A 22,863-nucleotide genomic window follows, 5' to 3' on the forward strand; every position below is an offset into this window, starting at 1 on the left:
GAGACTCATGATAAGAATGTTTCATTTGATAGTTATATTGTTGAGTTTGCTCATGTTGCTACTGAAAGTTATTATGAGAGGGGAAAATATGGTTGTGGAAATTTTCATGTTACTAAAACACCTCTCTATGTGCTGAAATTTTTGATGCTACACTTGTTTTATCTTCCTATGCTTGTTACTTTGCTCTTCATGAACTTGTTTATTTACAAGATTCCCATGCATAGGAAGCATGTTAGAATTAAATGTGTTTTGTATTTGCCTCTTGATGCTCTCTTTTGCTTCAAATACTATTTCTTGCGAGTGCATCATTAAAACTGCTGAGCCCATCTTAATGGCTATAAAGAAAAGAACTTCTTGAGAGATAACCCATGTGTTATTTTGCTACAGTACTTTGTTTTATATTTGTGTCTTGGAAGTTGTTTACTACTGTAGCAACCTCTCCTTATCTTAGTTTTGAGTTTTGTTGTGCCAAGTTAAGCCGTTGATAGAAAAGTAAGTACTAGATTTGGATTACTGCGCAGTTCCAGATTTCTTTGCTGTCACGAATCTGAGCCCACTGCCCTGCAGGAAGCTCAGAAAATTATGCCAATTTACGTGCATGATCCTCAGATATGTACGCAAGTTTCATTCAATTTGAGAATTTTCATTTGAGCAAGTCTGGTGGCCTAATAAAATCCATCTTTACGGACTGTTCTGTTTTGACAGATTCTGCCTTTTATTTCGCATTGCCTCTTTTGCTATGTTGGATGAATTTCTTTGATCCATTGATGTCCAGTAGCTTTATGCAATGTCCAGAAGTGTTAAGAATGATTGTGTCACCTCTGAACATGTTAATTTTTATTGTCCACTAACCCTCTAATGAGTTGTTTCGAGTTTGGTGTGGAGGAAGTTTTCAAGGGTCAAGAGAGGAGGATGATATACTATGATCAAGGAGAGTGAAAGCTCTAAGCTTGGGGATGCCCCGGTGGTTCACCCCTGCATATATCAAGAAGACTCAAGCGTCTAAGCTTGGGGATGCCCAAGGCATCCCCTTCTTCATCGACAACATTATCGGGTTCCTCCCCGAAACTATATTTTTATTCCATCACATCTTATGTGCTTTTTCTTGGAGCGTCCGTTTGTTTGCTTTTGTTTTTGTTTGTGTTTGAATAAATTGGATTACATCATGCTTGTGTGGGAGAGAGACACGCTCCGCTGGTTCGTATGAACACATGTGTTCTTAGCTCATAATATTCATGGCGAAGTTTCCTCTTCGTTAAATTGTTATATGGTTGGAATTGGAAAATGATACATGTAGTAATTGCTATAAATGTCTTGGGTAATGTGATACTTGGCAATTGTTGTGCTCATGTTTAAGCTCTTGCATCATATGCTTTGCACCCATTAATGAAGAAATACATAGAGCATGCTAAAATTTGGTTTGCATATTTGGTTTCTCTAAGGTCTAGATAATTTCTAGTTTTGAGTTTGAACAACAAGGAAGACGGTGTAGAGTCTTATAATGTTTTCAATATGTCTTTTATGTGAGTTTTGCTGCACCGGTTCATCCTTGTGTTTGTTTCAAATAACCTTGCTGGCCTAAACCTTGTATCGAGAGGGAATACTTCTCATGCATCCAAAATACTTGAGCCAACCACTATGCCATTTGTGTCCACCATACCTACCTATACTACATGGTATTTTCCCGCCATTCCAAAGTAAATTGCTTGAGTGCTACCTTTAAAATTCCATCATTCACCTTTGCAATATATAGCTCATGGGACAAATAGCTTAAAAACTATTGTGGTATTGAATATGTAATTATGCACTTTATCTCTTATTAAGTTGCTTGTTGTGCGATAACCATGTTTATCGGGGAACGCCATCAACTCATTGTTGAATTTCATGTGAGTTGCTATGCATGTTCGTCGTGTCGGAAGTAAGGGCGATCTACACTGAGTTGAATGGTTTGAGCATGCATATTGTGAGAGAAGAACATTGGGCCGCTAACTAAAGCCATGTTCCATGGTGGAAGTTTCAGTTTTGGACAAACATCCTCAAATCTCTAATGAGAAAAGAATTAATTGTTGTTGAATGCTTAAAGCATTAAAAGAGGAGTCCATTATCCGTTGTCTATGTTGTCCCGGTATGGATGTCTAAGTTGAGAATAATCAAAAGCGAGAAATCCAAATGCGAGCTTTCTCCTTAGACCTTTGTACAGGCGGCATAGAGGTACCCCTTTGTGAAACTTGGTTAAAGCATATGTATTGCGGTGATAATCCGGGTAGTCCAAGCTAATTAGGACAAGGTGCGGGCACTATTGGTACACTATGCATGAGGCTTGCAACTTATAAGATATAATTTACATGATGCATATGCTTTATTACTACCGTTGACAAAATTGTTTCATGTTTCAAAATCAAAGCTCTAGCACAAATATAGCAATCGATGCTTTTCCTCTATGAGGACCATTCTTTTACTTTCAATGTTGAGTCAGTTCACCTATTTCTCTCCATCTCAAGAAGCAAACACTTGTGTGAACTGTGCATTGATTCTTACATATTTGCATATTGCATTTGTTATATTGCTTTGCATTGACAATTATCCATGAGATATACATGTTACAAGTTGAAAGCAACCGCTGAAACTTAATCTTCTTTTGTGTTGCTTCAATGCTTTTACTTTGAATTATTGCTTTATGAGTTAACTCTTATGCAAGACTTATTGATGCTTGTCTTGAAGTGCTATTCATGAAAAGTCTTTGCTATATGATTCAGTTGTTTACTCATGTCATTATCATTGTTTTGATCGCTGCATTCACTACATATGCTTTACAAATAGTATGATCAAGTTTATGATGGCATGTCACTCCAGAAATTATCTTTGTTATCGTTTTACCTGCTCGGTACGAGCAGAACTAAGCTTGGGGATGTTGATACGTCTCCAACGTATCGATAATTTCTTGTGTTCCATGCCACATTATTGATGTTATCTACATGTTTTATGCACACTTTATGTCATATTCGTGCATTTTCTGGAACTAACCTATTAACAAGATGCCGAAGTGCCGGTTCTCGTTTTCTGCTGTTTTTGGTTTCGAAATCCTAGTAACGAAATATTCTCGGAATCGGACGAAATCAACGCCAAAGATCTTAGAATCCCCGGAAGCATCCGAACACACGAGAGGGACCAGAGGGGGGGCACAGGCCCACCACACCATACCCTGGCGCGTCCTAGGGGTGGCCCGCGCCCCCCTAGGGTTTGGCCAGCCCTTCGACCCCCTGGCGCCGCCTCTTCGCCTATATAAAGCCCATGGATCAGAAAACCCGATACCAATTGACGAAACCCACAGAAACCTGCCAGAGCCGCCGCCATCGCGAAGCCAAGATCTGGGGGACAGGAGTCTCTGTTCCGGCACCCTGCCGGAGCGGGGAAGTGCCCCCGGAAGGCTTCTCCATCGACACCGCTGCCATCTCCACCGCCATCTTCATCACCGCTGCTGCTCCCATGAGGAGGGAGTAGTTCTCCATCGAGGCTCGGGGCTGTACCGGTAGCTATGTGGTTCATCTCTCTCCTATGTGTTTCAATACAATAATCTCATGAGCTGCCTTACATGATTGAGATTCATATGATGATGCTTGTAATCTAGATGTCATTATGCTAGTCAAGTGAGTTTTACCTATGTGATCTCCGGAGACTCCTCGTCCCACGTGTGTAAAGGTGACAGTGTGTGCACCGTGTGGGTCTCTTAGGCTAGATTTCACAGAATACTTACTCATTGAATGGCGTAGTGAGGTGCTTATTTATATCTCTTTAAGATTGCAGCATGTTGTATCACAATTTATCCATGTGCTACTCTAGTGATTTGTTATTAAAGTAGTTTATTCCTCCTGCATGTGTGCAAAGGTGACAGTGCGTGCACCGTGTTAGTACTTGGTTTATGCTATGATCATGATCTCTTGTAGATTATGGAGTTAACTATTGCTATGATAATATTGATGTGATCTATTCCTCCTACATATGCATGAAGGTGACGAGTGTGCATGCTATGCTAGTACTTGGTTTAGTAGCGTTGATCTATCTTACACTAAAGGTTACTTAAACATGAGCATTATTGTGGAGCTTGTTAACTCCGGCATTGAGGGTTCGTGTAATCCTACGCAATGTGTTCATCATCCAACAAAAGTGTAGAGTATGCATTTATCTATTCTGTTATGTGATCAATGTTGAGAGTGTCCACTAGTGAAAGTGTAATCCCTAGGCCTTGTTCCTAAATACTGCTGAGTTACTACTGCTTGTTTACTACCGCTGCGTTACTACTCGCTGAGTTACTACTGCTTGTTTATCGTTTCTATAGCGTTACTACTGCCGCAATACCACCACCATCAACTACACGCCAAGCACTTTTCTCGGCACCGTTGCTACTGCTCATACTTATTTATACCACCTCGTATTTCACTATCTCTTCGCCGAACTAGTGCACCTATTTGGTGTGTTGGGGACACAAGAGACTTCTTGCTTTGTGGTTGCAGTGGTTGCATGAGAGGGATATCTTTGACCTCTTCCTCCCTGAGTTCGATAAACCTTGGGTATCCACTTAAGGGAAACTTGCTGCTGTTCTACAAACCTCTGCTCTTGGAGGCCCAACACTGTCTACAAGAATAGAAGCTCCCGTAGACATCAAAACAGCAGGAGGAGGAGATTGTGCTGATGTAGTACCTTCAGAGGCAGCATCCTTTTCAATAGATCCCGCAGATTTTCGGGAATCTGCGGGTTCATTCACAAAAGAGGGGGCTTCTTGGTTGTCATCGGCGACAACGGCCCTTTCCTCGACATCTCCACCCTCAGGAAGAGGAGGAAGAGAATCCATAGTAGGATGGTTCTGCAGAAAAATAACGACAAAAAAATTAGAGAGATATCAATGAGATGCAGGAAAAATTCGGAACAAGATAAAAACTCGAGAAGACAAAATACCTTGGGGAGAGGATTGGTGGAGCTGTATGGTTCCACGCGGCAAGAGGAAGGAATAGGATCCCTCTTGCTCAGCGAGGAAATTCTTCGAATAAGCTTTTCCAAGTCCTTCACAGAAAGATCATTGGAGAGCCTATTGGCGTCATTGACACCAGCATTTGTCCAAAGGGGATTTTTGCGAGCCTGAAGAGGCTGCACTCTAATCCTAAGAAAGTAGGCAGTGATTTGGACACCAGACAGCTCTTTGCCTCGAGTATTTTGAAGCTGATGAATACGAGACATAAGTGCTTCCGTCGCCTTTTTCTCTTCTTCGGAAGCTTCAGCATCCCAGGAACGGCGGCGTTGAATTTTGGCACTTCCGTCAAAAGGGACTATGTTGTGCTCTACAGAGTTGGCACTTTCTTCGTGTATGTAGAGCCACCTTTTGCGCCATCCTTGGACAGAATCAGGAAATTTGATGTCGAAATAATCAACGTCAGTTCGGACACGAGATAACAACACCACCTATGTTATAAGTGGCGTTGTGGGAGCCATTGCGGCGGAGGCGGAAAATGCGTTTCCAAAGAACCCAATTAGGAGTGATTCCAAGGAAGCATTCGCACGGTGTGATGAAAATAGAAATATGAAGGATGGAATTAGGGGTCGAGCTGGTGCAGCTGAATCCCATAGACAAAGAGAAGGCCGCGGAGGAAATCGTGAATTGGGGTAGAAAGGCCGCGGATGAGATGATCAACGAAACTAACCCGGTACTCCATTGGAGGGTTGGGGTAGCTTTCTTCGCTGGGAAAGCGGATGGCGTCTTCTTTCTTCATCAAGCCAAGCCTCTTCAACATGTTGACATCTTGATTGGAGATTTTAGATCTCTCCCACTCAAGATCTTCAGCAGCCATCTTGGATTCTGGAGTACTGTGGCGAGTGAGTCGTGTGCGCGGTGGCATCAAAGGCACTGGAAAAAGTAATGCTTGTGCGTGCGGAAGATCAAACGGAGTTGGGCGCAAGGGAAGATTTTGCAGAGGGGAACAATGCGCGGCGCAAGCGAAGGAGTAAACCGAGGTTGAAGAAAGGTTTATATAGGATTCGGGCGAAGCAGTGCACCGTTGGATGAAGAAATCCTGTGGTGAGAAAAGGATGTTGTAGATACAAGGGTAAAAAGGTATTTTTACTGCGATGGAATGGAACAGGCGTTACCGTACGTGCGCCAGGAAAAGCGGAGGACGTGTGTCCCCCACTTGCACGACGTGTCAACGAGGTGGAAATAATGGACCCACAAGGCAGCAAAGTCCTGACTATTAATAGAGATGAAGTGAATTTGACAAAGGAAAGTATGTCGACAAGAAAAAATAAAAGAAGAATGGCGACAGGATAAGTTATTTGAATACTTCGGGAGCCTTTGGTCAAATACAAGTTTTTGCCCAAATGCTCGGGGGCTACTTCGATAAAAGTAAAATTTCGACTATGGCAATATAGAAATTGCGGGAGCCTACAACCAAGCACAAGTTCGTGGTTGTAGCCTCGAGGCTACTCCCATCAGGAGCGCTGTTCGCGCACCCGAGAAATATATAAAAAAAAAAAGAGAGAGAATATAGCGACAAGGTGGATTAAAATGTTGAGCCTACAACCAAGCACAAGTTCTTGGCTGTAGCCTCGGGGGCTACTCCCATCGGGAACGCTGTTCGCGTGCCCGATGAAATTAAAAAAGGGAAAGGAAGAAAGATAGAAAAGCAAGAGAGTATATTTCGAGTTATAATTAACTCTACATATACTCCCATCGGGAGATTAATATAAGTCATATTTGACTCGATAAAATGTGCCATTCCAACAGCCGGAAAAGCACTCGACAATATATTCTCGAACGCCAAAGTTGCGATCAATTTCCGAATGCCGCAAATTTGCGAAGGTAAGACCCCGGATCCGTTCGCGTCGGGCGTGGCATCGCCTAAGACTGCGCTCCGTTACTTTTATCCGTATCAACGGATACGAAGAAAAATCCTAACGGACGCGTTAGGTACTCGATAAATTTGACCGGGACTCGACAGAATGGTAAGACCTTAAGCGGCACTCTGTCGGAGTTTGCACCAAGTATCCCGAGATCATGTCCAGTGGACGTGATCTTGAAGTAGGTTTTTGCGGATTGCCACTAGAGCAGCTTAACTAGTACCCGATCCGTCGGATGAACTAGCCCCAACTACCAAGTATCCCCGTACAATATAGAAATTTATATGAAGACATATAGAAAAGTTTAAGTTGTCAAATAAAAATAAACAAGTGGAGATTTTCCCCGACTCTACGATTCAAGCAAAATCTCGGGGCTACTGACATAGGCATCCCAAATGGGCCTGCCGAAGATAGTACCCGGGGTTTAATGAAGGCCCACTACCCGAAGAATAAAAAGATTCGGGAGCCCAAGATATATTAAGGAAAGTAGAGTTGTAATAGGAAGTGTTGTTTGTAATCTGGCGGGATGAGTTAGAAACCGTCCCGAACTCTGTAACTTGTACAAAACGAAACCCTCGGCTCCGCCTCTTATATAAAGGGGGAGTCGAGGGACGAAGAGATCATCGAATCATTGTTCACAAACCCTAGTTTTCATAATCGTCGAGTACTTTTCGGCTGAAACCTTCGAGATCTACTTACCCTCTACTTCTAACTAAACCCTAGCCTATAACCCGTAGGCATTGACAAGTTAATCCCTTGTCACTTACGGCCCATCTCCTGATTTGGCCAAAATCTGGTGATAACAGATGCAAAGGTTTGACCACACTCCGAACGATACGATCAAGTTACTTACTCGAGAGCCTCTTGATAGTACGACACTTAACCTATAAACCGGTCTCCCAACTAAACCATGAGACCGGTAAGAAAGAAACCCTATCAAGAGCAAACCTTTAACCTTGCACATTCCACTTGAGCTCGATGATGACGATCTTGGCCACGAGATGGAACGCCTTTCTTGATTGTGCTTGCTTGATGAAGTCTTGCGGATTTCTCCCCCATAATCCACTATGGGAGAGCTTCTTCTTCGGTGCATCTTCACATATCCATGAACACATATGAATGACAAGCTTCAAGCATGTGAGCTCTTCAAGTTTGACTCATCTTGAACTTGCCTCATTTCTTCATATTGCAACCTTGACGCCAACTTATGGTTCAAGCATTGCCTATGGACAACTTCTACACATATAACTTAATGCAAACATTAGTCCATAGGGATTATCATTAATTACCAAAACCACACATGGGGCTCTATGCACTTTCACTAGGCTGCGATGATACGACATTGCATTGCAAAGGCCCTACCAAGAAGTTGTGCACCTGGTCTCTCCAAAGAGAAGCAGCTTGCGGCGGCGGAGGCTCCACCGTAGCGATGCAGAACGCCTGATGACGAGCAGGCGGGTCTTGAGTGGAGTAGTAGTAAGAGCGCGGCAAGCGCATAGGGCCGCCATCGATGACCTGATGCCCGCATGGCAGCCAGGACAGAGGGTCAACCTCGAACACCGCCATCGTCTCTGAGGAAGAAGGCGAAGCGGCATGGTCTGGTGGTTGCTTAGGGTTAATGCACGGCCGATTCTGTCCTGACCCCAGGGGATTTTCCAATAAAGAACCAGGAGGTGGAACGGCGGACTCCTCTATTTCCTTAACGGGTATTGAATGTGTACTCTGTTTAGGAATCCATGTCTGAGACGATTTTCGCCGAGTTATTAAACATTTTTTCCTTATATGCCCATAATTAAAGCAAGCCCTGCATCTTACATCATTGACACAATCAGACGTGGCATGGCCCATATTCAAACACCGCCCACATGCTCAAACTTTGTAAGCCATGTCATCTATCATCTTATGAAAGGCCTCATCCTCCTTAGTAGTTTCCACCGGCCCAACACTTGCTCTTTCATTCAAGCTTATTCCCTTTGGCAAATCTAATTGATCAGAGCCAGACTCATCAGATTCCACATAATCTGAAACAAGAGGAATAGAGGCAGGTGTAGCCGGTGTAGCAGGCTTGTTGATCTGAGACAAATTCAAGATAGGTTTACTATACCCCAGGCAGGCTTCATAACTAATGTCTGCATCAAACTTTAACTGTTTCTTTATAGAATGGGGTTTAGCAATATTGGACTATGATGCTTTTTTCTGCATAGCAGCGAGTCCCTTCTGAACTGTGCGTTTTGTAGGACTAACCGAAGTCCAATCTTCTTCGCATTGTAAGCTCCAGTTTCTATATTCCCATTTCCAATTGGGCCCACCTCTACCCCACAGGTGTAAGAAGCATTTAAACTGAGCACAAGCAAATCTCCCGAGCTTAAGAATATGAAAACCCACCTCTTTACTAGAGACACAAAAGGAGAACACCCTATCCTTGATTAGAGCCACTTTCAATTCACCATAGTAACCACCAATCACTGATTCCATAGCAATGCTAACTAAATCTTCCTCCATTCGAAAATTAGCTCTTCCAAAGGAAACCACCATTAAGAAATGTCCAAGCTTGGGTGAAGGGTGGACGTCAACATTGAATTCACTTCGAACATCCTTTGCAAAATTATTGCCATGAGAGAAATTAAGTCCCATAATAAAGATGCATGTACTGAATTAGCAAAGGAACTTGAGCCAGAGGAAGAATCAGTCGCAACAGTTGTGGGAATAACCACATGTTCCACTACTGGTGAAGAGGACGAAGAAGTCGTCATGGGCACCTATACATTCTCTATCACCATAGGCTTATGATTAACCATCGTATTATCTGACAAGGCAACCTTAGACGAACTAAACGATGATGCAACTGGCTTTGCGAATTTCCATTGGGATCCCAGTCTAAGCACATGATTAGGAAAATAAAGCTTTGCACCAATACTGAAACTATCCGTGGTTTTAACTCCACATCTACCCACCATTGCACCCCTAGTATCTTTCAGAAACAACCAATTATCTTTGTCTGGCAACAAGAGAGGTCCATCATAAGATTTCATAAAAGGGCTGGTGTTGCTAGGTGATTCTAGCGAAGTGTCAGGTTTAATTCCTTTCTAGTTCCTTCTGGATGTGCTACTGTTTTATTGGTGTTGGCATAACAAGGGTATCTGGCTTTGTTTAATTCCTGGATTTTGCTTTGTTTGCCGGCATCACTTGGTCTATGACCAAATGATGATTAAACAAGGCACTTCTACCCCGTGAGCTTTTCCTATTGAGCATGCTTATGCATTTAAGAACAAAACCCTAGGGTTTGTTCATGAGTTTGGTATATCTTGCTCCAGCTCCTAGATTAATGTGGTTGATGTAGAGGATTGCTTCAGTTGCTGCTGCTAATGTGCTTCTGGATGATAATGTCCTTCTCCTCCTAGCTGCTCATATTCCTTATTCTATGGTTGTTCTAGATGAACAATAACTTGAATAGCTATATTGTTCTTGATGTTCTTGGTGGTTTGTGAGCTGCTGCTCAGCTGTGTCGATGAATGGCTGATTTCCTGGGACTCTGCTATTTATATTCCTGGGCAGGCTCTTGCTTGGGCAACAAGGCTATGTTGCATCTGTGACTAGCCAAGGTGCTTGTGTGTTGTGAGGCATGCACCATGCCTTGTGAGCTGTGTGGTTGTTCCTGTTGGAAATTGATCCAGTGTGGATCATCTCGGCTGTGTTGTAATTATCCACCAAATTGTCATTTTCCTTAAAAGCCAAGTGGCATTGCCACTTGGTAGATACTTGTGTTACTTGCTTGTTTCTTGCAGGTTTAAGAAGATCAAGATGATCAAGATGAACTAGGCAGTAGCTAGGTTTAGCATAGGTTTATATAGTATTGTTGTATATTTCCTTTTTCTTTTCTTTATTTAATTCCAATTCAACTTGTTGTAACATAATTGGATAATGTAAAGACATTGTATCTTGTGTGTTTATCAATAAAGCTCAAATTTCTCTATTGAGCTATTTGTAATTTATATTCAATGTCTTGTTAGTTGAATTGCATTGTTATTTCAATATTGCTTTAAATATTTATTATCTTATTCAATTTGTATTGTTTTAGTTTGAATATTAATTCAAAATCATTTCATTATCAAATATTTCAATGTGTATAACAATTCAATTGATCCTCTCTTTTCAAAACCCTAATTCAAAAGAGGTCATGTCCAAGTTTGTCGCACTCTCGAAACCCTAAATCCTAAATAGTGTTGAGAAAGAAACTTGATCCCCCTTAGTTTTTTATGAAATTAAGCACGAAATTTTCCCAGTTTTTGCGATGAGATGCACATCCTTTTCCTAAATCTACCCCGCAACTATCTGGAAACCTGGGGTGTTACAGCTCTGGAGGCGCCCTCCAACCTGAAACCCAGACCGCCTCCACCCCCATCCCCTGGTCGCCGCTGCCGCTTCCCTCACGGGCAGCGGTAGCAGCACCCTCCGCATCAAAGACGGCGGTTGGGATGGAGAGCCGCGGCCCGTTGGGTTCCTTGGGAGATGGGGGAATTTTGATGGGAGCACAAGGCGGCGCGGCTTTCTGGGCGGAGCCTGACTCCTGAGGCCCTCCATCGGTGCGGAGGTGACGAGGAGGCTGTGCGTCTCCCTTCGACGAGCATGGCGGCATGCTGGATCATCGAGCCGAGATCGTCGGCACTTGCAGCCTTGCGCCTGGACTGCATATTTCCTCTCCGGCTAATCTAGCATGGAGGCGGCCGGCGGCGTGGGGGCATGCCGGTCTCGCGAATAATGGTGGCGGTCCTAGGGTTTCTCCTCCTATCAAGATGAAGACCTACCGATTGCCTGACCTAATTGATATGGCTGCAATGGCGTGTTCCAGAAGGCTTCGTCCGCGTACTCCACCGGAGATTGTTGGATCGGGTGAGATTCGATCGTCGTGTTTTATTTCTCTGAACGCTTTCAAAGGGAGCACTTCGAAACTCTGCTAGTTGTTAATATCATGGGGCATGTTCTGGTTCTATCGTGCTGGCGGAGAATGTCATGAAAGCCGAGATCTGAGGACTAGCGATGATGGTTCGAATCCGGGTAGCGATGAGGAATTGGCTTGGTGTTTCGTGACTTGGAGCAGGGGCATGCTAGTGTGGGCAACTACACATGAGAAGTTTATAGTCTTACCTTTCAGAGTGAAAAATCGAAGATCCGATCTTAATTAATTGTGTCTAGCAATGTTTTTTTGTCGAATGCATTGTTTTGAGAGTGAGGATATTGTTGAACTTATAGTGTTGTCTTGGTGGTGTTCGTTCTGTTGCTCCGAGGAATAAATCGTTGTAGCTGGACTTTTCTGAAAAAAAACATTTTATCTGTCATCAAAAGGACGTACCTAGGTACACACATGCGCGGGAAGGTTGCGGACTTGCGGTCACCACTGAAAATATAAATGGACCCTCTTTCGTCTGATGAAACTGCCGCACAAAGTATTGTGGTACCTAGGGGTGCAAAAGTGGAATCATGCATATCTCAGTGATTAGTATAAATTGCACTACATGTCTTCATTCTACATCCACGTAAATTATTCTATTTGGACACCAATCCGTCCCTAAGCAAGAAGGAGAGAAAACGCGCATACATGCTTGCTTGATTCTTCATGGCTACCCAAACAATCAGGACAAGATACTGGATGTGAATTAACAATATGCAATAACTTAATTATGATCTACCCAAAGTGGAAGTAATTATGAACATGGGATAAAATGTTGTTTTGTGTTATGCAAGTTGTTAATGCTATCCCAAAATACATGGACACTTATTTAGACTAAGGGGGCTTACTTGTTTGCCTTGTTGACCTTTGTACCCCTAAACTTCTGAAGAGCAAAAGAAACATGCATGTTCTACAGAGGAGACACTTTGCTTATTCAGAGAATTCACTCCAACCGAGTGAGTTCAACCGGGAGCAATTCAAGTAGAGAAATAGATATTTCTAAAATTCATAATTTAAGAGAAACTAGCTGATAAATCCGTATAAATACATATAAACAAAACAAGTACAACTAAATATCAACTAAAGGTTAACCAATCCTTATAAATACATATAAAGAAAAGATGAATCAAGCATCTTGTGCAAGACATTTATTACATCGCTCAAATAAATGGACAAATAACATAGGCCCAACATTTTGTGCAAGCTGTTTATTACGTTGCTCAGGCAAATAACATAGGCCCATATGTAGGATGAACTTCTGGACTAATTGTTTCCAGAGAACTCTTCAATCCAGCATGGGGTGTATGGGAAAGAATAGACCCGCTCCTGTTCATTACCTAACACTTTGAACCAATAATAATCCCTTGGGTATATATCTCCCAATTCTTCAATCCTGGAGCCATTCAAATGATATGCAAGACATGTCTCTTGTGATGCGTCCAAGAAGACAATCTCTTTATACGGATGAAGCCCAAGTAGCTTAATGTCATAAACTAAACCTTCCCTGTCTTCTAAGTATCCATGATCCACTATGTCTGTGTCCTCAACATCCTCATCAGAGTTCCATTCAAATTTGCCCGCCGCTGTTTCTCTGTTGCCGTCTTCCGGATAACTAGAAGCACGGAACATGCGGTAGTTAATATCTTCTAAGATCCATTTAGCTCGTCTGCAAAACCACTGACATGGTGTGTGCTTAAGGTCTATGTCATGCTTCAGCACCCACACCATCTGACCAGACGATTCGTTAAGGATCCAAACTCGAAGCCAGCGCTTGTCTTTATGCCATCTCGCCTCAAGTGCCACGAAGTAGACGCCCTTTTCAGACTTTGCTATTTTCATTTGCAGATAGCGCTCCCCTTTATGATCCGCTGGTGGTTTGATTACACTGTATGTATTGTTAGATGATGATATTCTGCGAAGTCAAATCAACATACATTAAAAACAGGCCAATAAGATAAAACTCCAATGAATTATTAAACGATTATAAGCGGTGTAGGTAACTCGTATACCTCATGAGGAAATCAGTTTGACAGTGTAGATAAAGCATTCTTCTCAATCAAACTACAGAGGAAAAATTTCATTAACCCTAAGGTCTGGACTTTTGATTTCATTTCTAGGTCCGATCATAGGGGGAATACTTTGCTGGCAGTGGCTTTCTGGCATCTTTGGAATGCAAGAAATGGGGTGCGCAACGGTGATCATATGAAGAGCCCCCGAGAACTGGCCGAGCAAATCAAAGGGTATGTTGACATGATTGAGCTGCATCTATACAAACCTCTCTCTAACCATAGGCGTGATTCCAAGTCGTCTGTTGCTATATGGAGTCCGCCGCCGGAGGGAAAGGTCCAAATAAATGTAGATGCAGCAATTTTCAAGACCTCCAAGCGAACGGGAGTCGGCGTTGTGATCAGGAACCACAGAGGTATATGCTTAGCAGCAGTGAGCTTCTTCTTGAGGTTACAACGCCAGAACTTGCTGAAGCACTGGCTGCTAGACGTGCATTGTCTTTCGCTAGCGAGGAGGGTTTTGATCAAGTCGTGTTAGCGTCCGATTGCCTGTCGATGGTACAGCGCATCAGGGCCACCACCATGGATCGCTCATACTTGGGAGTGGTCATCCAGGACATACAGAAGATGGCGGCGTCGTTTTCCTCCATATCTTTCTGTCATATCTCCCGTAATCTCAATGAATCGGCACACATTTTAGCTCGTAGGGCCGAGTTGTATGGTTTTATTTCCTTTAGACATGTGATACCGGATTGTATCCGGGAAACGCTTTGTACTGATTATATTTGATCAATAAAGTGCCGAAGTTCAAAAAAAAAAAAGCGCTCCTCGAAAGTAGGCGGCTGAAAATTCGCAATAACGCTCTCGCGCCTCGCCAGCAGTCCCCGCGGCATCACCTTGTCGGACGAAATCCTTTTCCTCCCAAGAGCCCAACTTTGACGAGAAAACATACATCTTGCACATGGACGGCAGCCACTCCGATTCCTCCATCAAGGGGTCTACGTCCTCTTCACGCCGATAGAAACGTAGAGTGGGGATGTTAATTACCTCATAGTACGGTGATACCATCGGATCGTAGGCTAACCGAGCCCGGTACTTGACATTCCCTGCACCGCGCTTAGCCGGTGCCGCCGGCAGAGTATTCCACCGTCGGGTGGCGGGGTTAACCACGCGGTTATTCTTAAGTAGGAGTAGCCCGTTGCAGTGGTCCTTGATGTTATAGCTTTTCCACTCGACGCCGTCCACGTCCCAGGAATAGCCGCAGTGGGGGCTGGCGGAAGGCAGGAAGCTGAGGTTGCCGCTGACGGCGCGGGCGGCCGCGGAGGGAGAGGGGCGGGCGAGGAACTCCGGGAGCTTATGCTCGTCAAAGTGGACGAAGAGTCCGGCCAGCGATACCGGGAGCAGGTCGGCGCGCAGGAGGCGGCGGCCGTCCACGGCATCGCGCCACGCCCTGCACACGCAGCAGGCCGCGGCGATCCAGAGCGGCGGGACGCGGCGCAGAATCTCGGCGAGCACGTCGGTCGGCAGGCGCGCCGCATGGTCCTCCGTCGTCGTCTCCTCCCTGCCGTCGATGCGAGCAGCGGTCGCGTCTCGGGGCTTCGGCGGCTGGTCCTCGTCGCGGCCCATCGCCTCGCCGCAAGAACACGAACATGAGATTTTGTGTGATGATTTGTGGTACGGGCTTCCGAATTTCCGATCGAGGAAGCAGCTCGGCTTCCGTTTTGTGAAAGGGGATGGTGAAACATGGACGTATTCGGATGGATCCCTAGGATCTTTTTTGTAGGACGTGTCTAGGGAGCGCGTAGGCGCTAGTTGACAAACTCTGGCGCACCCGGCAAAAAAGGCAAGCGCCGCCGCCGACGTTTTCCAACTAGCACAGACGGTCGGCTGGCCACGCCGGCGCCATTTTCGACCCTATTCCGGTGTCTCACGCGGCGGCCGCCCGATCTCCCTGCTCCATCTCGGGCGCGGCGCCTGGCCTCCCCTGCCCCCTCTCCCCTCAGGCGGCCGCGCGAGGTCCCATCCCATGCGTCTACCGCGCGCGCGCCGTCCCCAACCCTTCGACCTGCCGATAGCTTCTCCTCCGACATGCTCCGTGACCGCGGGATCGAGCGTGTCGTTGTCGCCGTCAAACTCCACTGTTATCAGAGTGGCCGCAACTGGTGACACACCAATAGAATAGATAAGGATGCCGTTGGGAGGGTATACCATCCCCAAATAGAGTGGGTATGGGTTTGGGCATAGATGATGGGTAGCCAGTGGCAGCCTTAAGAATATATTCGTGAACAAGTAGAAACCCACATGCTCATTACAATGTACCATCAAATTAGTGCAGTGTTATTCATCGAGCACGGCAGCACGCCAACGTCTTGTACAAAATCTGGCTGATATGATTCGCATTCGCTGGATCGTGCGCTTTGGCAAGAGCTCGCTCTCCTCATTAGGAGACTCTCATTTCTGAAGCTAAAAAGGAGTGAATTGCGCGGCACGGCTACAGCTTGCTGGCGACGACGCCAGCAGCAAGGACGAAGAACAGAGCAGCAAGGACGGGGCAAGGGCAATACTGAATACGTAGGAGTACTACTCTTCCTAATGCAGGGAGTAATAAATTCACACCACGCCAGAACACCAGGGTAGTTCGGAGAGGCAAATAGCCAAATACTCTTCCTAGTATCATTTTCACTGTTCACAAGTGGCTTATCTAAAATTGAAATAGTTTGCTTCCTTCCTACGGAAAAAATGTATAAATTCATGCGAAATAACACTATAAACAGGCCAAAGATTGAGCATCCCAGTCGCTGTTTCCGCATTCTCAACCAAAAAAATAATTGCATCTTTTTCTCTATCATGTATTATTAGGAATGCTGACACAAGAAATTAATTATGTCGAACTGGCACTGTACAGTTTTCTTTTACAAATATGTACTCCCTCTGTTCCATCATTCTTGTCACGGTTTTAGTTACAAATAAGTACCACAAGAATTATGGAACAGATGGAGTAATTTACAACTTTATCAACGTCTTCCTGCCCGATGGGGACGCAGAGAGCAATCGTTGTAGAGAGGGAGTCCCAGCACTGAACATAGACTTACGTCATTGCAAAATAAAAAAGAACAGAAGAACCATGCAACATCAGGTCAGCAACTCAGAAAGGAACTTCACTGATACAAGACTATGTCTGTCACCAAACTGAGCTCCAATTCATACTCATCAGTCATCTGAGAGGAAAGCTCGAGGACACGTTGTTATATGTCAATTACATAAAACACGAGCTCCGTGTTCAGCCCAAAGACCCTGTCTTCAGCTCAATCGCTTGTCGAGGGTAGTCTTGCCAACACTGATGCTATGAGTTCACACGCAGCTGAAAATTCTTATGCAGTCTGTTCCTTGACTCGGCAATTAAGCATTTCAGCTCATAGTCATGACACGGCACTCACAGGGGCAACCTCAATCCTTCTTCGAAGCTCATAAGTGACACAGACTCTTCACTGCCACCATCACTGCACTACTAGCCAGGAGTGGCCTCATATCGAACGTGTGTCAGGGGATTGCTGTCCTTGATGCACTTGGCAGCCCGCTCCCCTAATTTCCTATTGCCATATTCCCTGCAGCAGTCAAAGATCCATAGCCACATTGCAAATGTGGGCTCAAATGGCATGTGGTCCACAAACTCCTCGAGCTCAGCCATGTATCCATGCTTGCCGAACAGCTCAATCATGCATTCATAGTGCTCCATGCGAGGAATGATGGATTCATCAATCATCCGAGTGAAATAATTCCTCCCTAACTCAACATGCCCCTCGCTGATACATGAAACCAGTGCGCCAAAGAAAGTGGCGGAGTCTGCCCTAATACCCTGCTTCTGCATTTCATCAAACAGTTCAAGCCCATAATCACCTTTGCCACTGTGAGCACATCCGAAGATCATTGAATTCCACAGGATGACGTCACGAGACGTCCCTGCCTCAAATACCCTGATGGCACACTCCAACAGCCTGCACTTGCAGTACATGTCAACCAGTGCACTTCGCAGTATATCATCAACCTCATAGCCATTTCTGATAACATACGCGTGAATCTGCTTGCCGTGCTTAAGCAGAAAAATGTTGGCACAGGCTGCCAGCGCCGAGCTGAACGTGGACTGGTTAGGAGTTACCTCAGATTGCATCTCACTCAGTGCATAAAGAGCTGCTTCACTCATGGAGTGGCGTTCATAACCTGAGATAAGCGAGTTCCAGGAGTATAAGTCTCTGTCTGATCCCATCTCGAATACAAGAAGCCGTTCTGCACTCCTCAGACATCCGCACTTGCGGTACATCCTCAGAAGAGCATTCTTCAGGAAAGGGTAACTGAACAAACCAGACTTGAAAGCGAATGCATGAACCTCTTCACCTTTCCCGATATCAAGCATCCCAGTACAAGCATTGAGCACTGAACCAAGTGTAACAGCATCAAACTCCTTTGTCTCCTTCCTCATCTGTTGGAAGAAATGCAAAGCACCAGTCAGATCCATGGACCTGATATAGCCGGTTAACATAGCATTCCAGGACACTAGATTGCGCTCTTCCATTCCCTCGAACACCCTCTTTGCATCATCAATCCTCCCACAAGAAGCCAGCCCAGACAAAATTGAAGTTGATATTACCATGTCCTTCACTGGTGCCAAGTTGAAGAGCCTTTGGGCTGCATCGATGGCACCACATTTGGCGTACAGATCCACGACCGCGCTCTGCACATGCACATGCTGCTCATACCCATGTCGGAGCACAAAAGTATGTATGCACCGTCCTTCTTTAAGCGCATTGTTATCCCGGCAAGCACTAATTGCATGTGAAACAGTATAAACAAGCGGCCTAACTCCTGCCCAAACCATCCTGAAGAACATGTCAACCGCCATATCCCCCATCCCAGCAAGAAGATAACGCCGGATAATGACATTCCACGAAATGGCGTTAGGTTCCAAAATACCATCAAATGCCCGCCTCGCCTGTGGAAGCAACAAACACTTCCCGTACACATCGACCAGTGCCGTACCAAGAATGACATTGGACTGAAACTCCCGCTTTGAGATATGGCCGTGGAGCTGCTGGGCGCCACACAGGTTGAGGCACTCGGCGCAACAGGCGAGAACTGATGCCATTGTAATATTGTTGGGACGAACGCCGAGGGAGTACATATCAGCAAAGAGGGAAAGCGCCTCAGTGGGCTTCCCGGCGCGGGAGGAAGCGTAGATGATAGCATTCCAAGAACCGCCATCCCGGCGTGGCATTAACTCAAACAACTCCCGCGCGTCGGCGAGGCTGCCGCAGGCAGCAAGAGACTCGATTGCGCGGTTCAAAAGGAAGGTGGGTACTGGTGAGCGGGAGGTGGAGGTGGAGGGGGAATACGTGGAAGCGACGAAGTGGGCCGCGATACGGCGGGCGGCGGAGAGGGAGCGGTGGGACGTGGCCAAGCGGAGGAGGGATGCGTACAGAGAGGAAGGAATCGGGGAGGAGTACCAGGCAGGGGTGAGGGTGTCTAGGGCAGCAAAGAGGCGTCCGGCGGCTATGTGGGCGGAGGTTGCTGACACGATTGCGGCGGAACTAGAGGTGGCGGCGGCGGCCATGGCCGCGGCTCGCGGGAAGGACAACGAAAAGGAACAATGTTTTCGGTTTTCCTTTTTTTTTTACAACTTTATTGTACTGTACCTCTTTACTCTTTACTACCTCCACCCCACTGAGCTTAAGGCTTATTTTTTTTAAAAAAAAAAGTCAAACCAAGTAAAGTTTTATCAAACTTTAGAAAAATTTATCAAGTATGATGTTTTGTAGATACCATATAAAAATATATTTTATTATCTATCAATATATTTCATTATCTATAATGATATTGAATTTGTATTTTGCATGTTATGATTTTTGTTAAAAACTGAGACAAACATGACATAGTTTGGCTTTCTAAAAATAATATAAGCCTTAAGTTTTAGGATGAAGGTAGTATTATTTACATCAGAATCACTTCAGACATATATCCAAATCTCGGACCCGAAATTCCTAATCTAGAACCCAAAAAAAAACCCGAGCACCTATTCACGAAGGTGTTTGGAATTTCCAAATTTCTTTGAGAAATTTTAGGCTTATAGTCTTAACACCTGAATATCCCGAGGAGCACATCAACATTCAGAATTTAGAAAGCCTAGACATGGAGAAGCCTCGAGCCCAGCCCAAGTGGAGCTAGGTGTGTAACCCTAGACTACGAGTACCACAAGCGCACATCATCTTCTCCACTCTCCCCGCTCTCCCGTGCCGTCAGTCGACACCTCCCCATCGTCCTCTTCTGTCAACACCTCCACGTCGACCTCGGCGCTCGACGGGATGCCTCCGCCCTCCATCCTCCTCGCCTCGTCGTGGAGGACCGCAAGCTGCACCTCCAGCGTGTCGATGAAGGACTACACCTCCAACACTGATTCTTGGTGTCAGTTTCTTTTGTTCAGTGCGAAGTTTCAGGCTCATAGTTGTCAGAAATGTAATTTTACTATACGATTCTACGACTTTACGACTCAAATTGAGTGAAACAATTCAACGATTATGGTAAGTAGAATCTAAGATTTTACTATTCTAGAATTTCATATCCTACGGTTTGTGATCCTACCATAGAGGTTCCGATCTGATTCAGAATCACAATTCTGACAACTTTGTCGGGATATTAAAGAATTTCCAATCGTGAATCTCAATTGTTGGGGATCAAATATTATGATATTATGATGCACTTTCATATGTCATTCTTCGTAACCTGAAATATTTTTTCCTGAATTTTCCATCCCGACATTTCGAGATTTCCTGAATGCCCAGAGTGACATCAGACAACAAAAGAACGTAAATAGACCCTTATCTCGATACGCTTGTATCTCTTGGGGCAGACGGTGAGGAGAAACACAACCTCACAACCTACCAGCATGTGTGAAATAATTAAATCCGAGGACACGTACTACAGGAAAACAATAAACCCCGGTGGCCATTTATCGGGGACGTCGGTGTAGGTCGTTGGAAAGGCCAGCCCACTACTATAACGTCGGCGTAGAACAGCCGTCGACATAGCTCGGCCTACACCGACGTCTTCCTTTGGCGTTGCTCTGGCCGTCGGCATAGCTGCCTCCATGTTTCGCTCGATTCCTACTGGCTAACAAGTGTGAGACAATGTTAGTTTTTGAGAGCTACGCCGACCTTTTCATATTAATGCTTCTATTCAAAGGGAGGGCATGAACTTTTGAAAGGACGAGATGTCACCTAGAGCGGGGGTGAATAGACGTTTAAAAACTCTTACATATTTGGCTTGTAAGAATGCGGAATTAAACTATGTTTATTCTATAAGCACAAACCCTAAATATGCTAGGCTCAACTAAGTGCAACAACAACAACTAGAGATAAGCAAGATAGGCACAATATATATATGAACAAGTGATAGCAAGATATAATAGATACTTCAAGCTCGATGGCTATCACAAGGAAAGTAAGCTCGGGTATAGAAATAACCGAGACACGCGGAGACGAAGATATATTCCCGTGTTCCCTTCCTTTGCAAGAAGGTACGTCACGTTTGGAGAGGTGGAGGTCCCACGAAGGATTCTCCAACGCCACGAAGGCTCACCTTCTTCTCCGAGCCAAACCCACGAAGGATAATGGCCCTTTCCTTATGGTTAGCTTTTCCTCCATTCCGGACACGACAAGCTCCACAACCACTTCACAAGCTCCACGAAGGAGAAGCTCGGCCCCCTTCACAATCTTCCAAGAAGAGGTCACTGGGACACCAACCAAGCCAACTAGGAGACGATGTGATCAAGTTACCCAACCGAAAGCCCCTCTTGATAGTGCGGCTATCTATCCTATAATCCGATCTCCCATCAACCACCTTGAGATCGGTAAAGGAAAACCTATCAAGGTCATACCTTTGCCTTGCGCATCCCGCTTGATCTTGATGATAAATCTTCAAGCTCCACTCAAGCCGCAATGCCTCACTTGATCATTGTTGCTTCGTGAAGACTCACAAATGCTCCTTCATACACTATGATGGGAAAGCTCCATTGATGCACATCTTCACATGTCCATTATCACCAAATGGACGGCAAGTTTCAAGCATATGATCCTCTCGAGATGCTCAACTTGAACTTGCCCAACTCAACCTTGATGACGATCACCACTTGTCGTCATCCTCTCATGGGCTATATGAGATCTCACTTTTGATGCATGCCCATGGAAAGATACCTAACCCACATAGACAACACAAGAATATATATGATGGGTTAGTTCATGAAGCATAATTGACAAGGCTTACCATACCACGTGACTTCACGTGGCACATTTTTCATGCTTCATGTGTTGACCAAACTTGGATCTATTCTTCACTCTTTGTATTAGTAAACCTTGTATATTCTCATGCTCTATCATACTATCTTAAGGTGTATAAAGAATTCTTCATTTGTTTGCATGCGCTAAATATTAGTCAATCATAGCTCAACTTACGAGACTATCATAACACCGACTTAGAGCCATAACTTGAATTCTTCACTTGGAATCAAGCTCTCAAGATCTTGATCATTCATTGCTTATCACATAAGCTAGAGCATGGCTAATATTGAGTTCCACATAAGAACTCTATCTTCATTTCTTCTTCTTGATCATATCACATATATATCTTCAAATCGATGATTTTGATGCCAATACACAAGGTATATCTTTATCTTCATGGCATCCATAATTGAATCCAAAACATGGAATATACAAGTAGTACCTATGGAATATTACTTCATATAAACTCAATGAAATCATTAGTCCATAGGGGTTGTCACTAATTACTAAAACCACACATAGGGGTAATATACCCTTACAACTTTCTTACCTAGATGCATAATTTTTTGAAAGTCTTTGTAGTTCAATGATAAAATAGATAGATGTGAACCTAAAAAAGATTTTTTGAAAAAAAATCAAGGGCAAACTATCATGCACGTGTAGTTCAAATTTCACATGCGTCCAGCTGAATCGGCAATAA

At 44.6% G+C, this 22,863-nt stretch overlaps 1 protein-coding gene across 1 annotated transcript; it reads right to left on the reverse strand.

Moving 5' to 3' along the window:
- Positions 1-17,347: 17,347 nt before the first annotated feature.
- On the reverse strand, positions 17,348-20,775 carry LOC124671979 (pentatricopeptide repeat-containing protein At3g26540-like). Its single transcript, XM_047208290.1, has 3 exons — positions 20,770-20,775; positions 20,125-20,266; positions 17,348-19,452 (listed from the first exon to the last, which is right to left on the reverse strand). Exons 1-3 carry the CDS (start codon positions 20,773-20,775, stop codon positions 17,348-17,350), a joined length of 2,253 nt encoding a protein of 750 aa, XP_047064246.1.
- Between the last annotated feature and the right edge of the window lie 2,088 nt (positions 20,776-22,863).

This window comes from Lolium rigidum, chromosome 7 (genome assembly GCF_022539505.1).
Source record: "Lolium rigidum isolate FL_2022 chromosome 7, APGP_CSIRO_Lrig_0.1, whole genome shotgun sequence".
NCBI classification, from domain to species: domain Eukaryota; kingdom Viridiplantae; phylum Streptophyta; class Magnoliopsida; order Poales; family Poaceae; genus Lolium; species Lolium rigidum.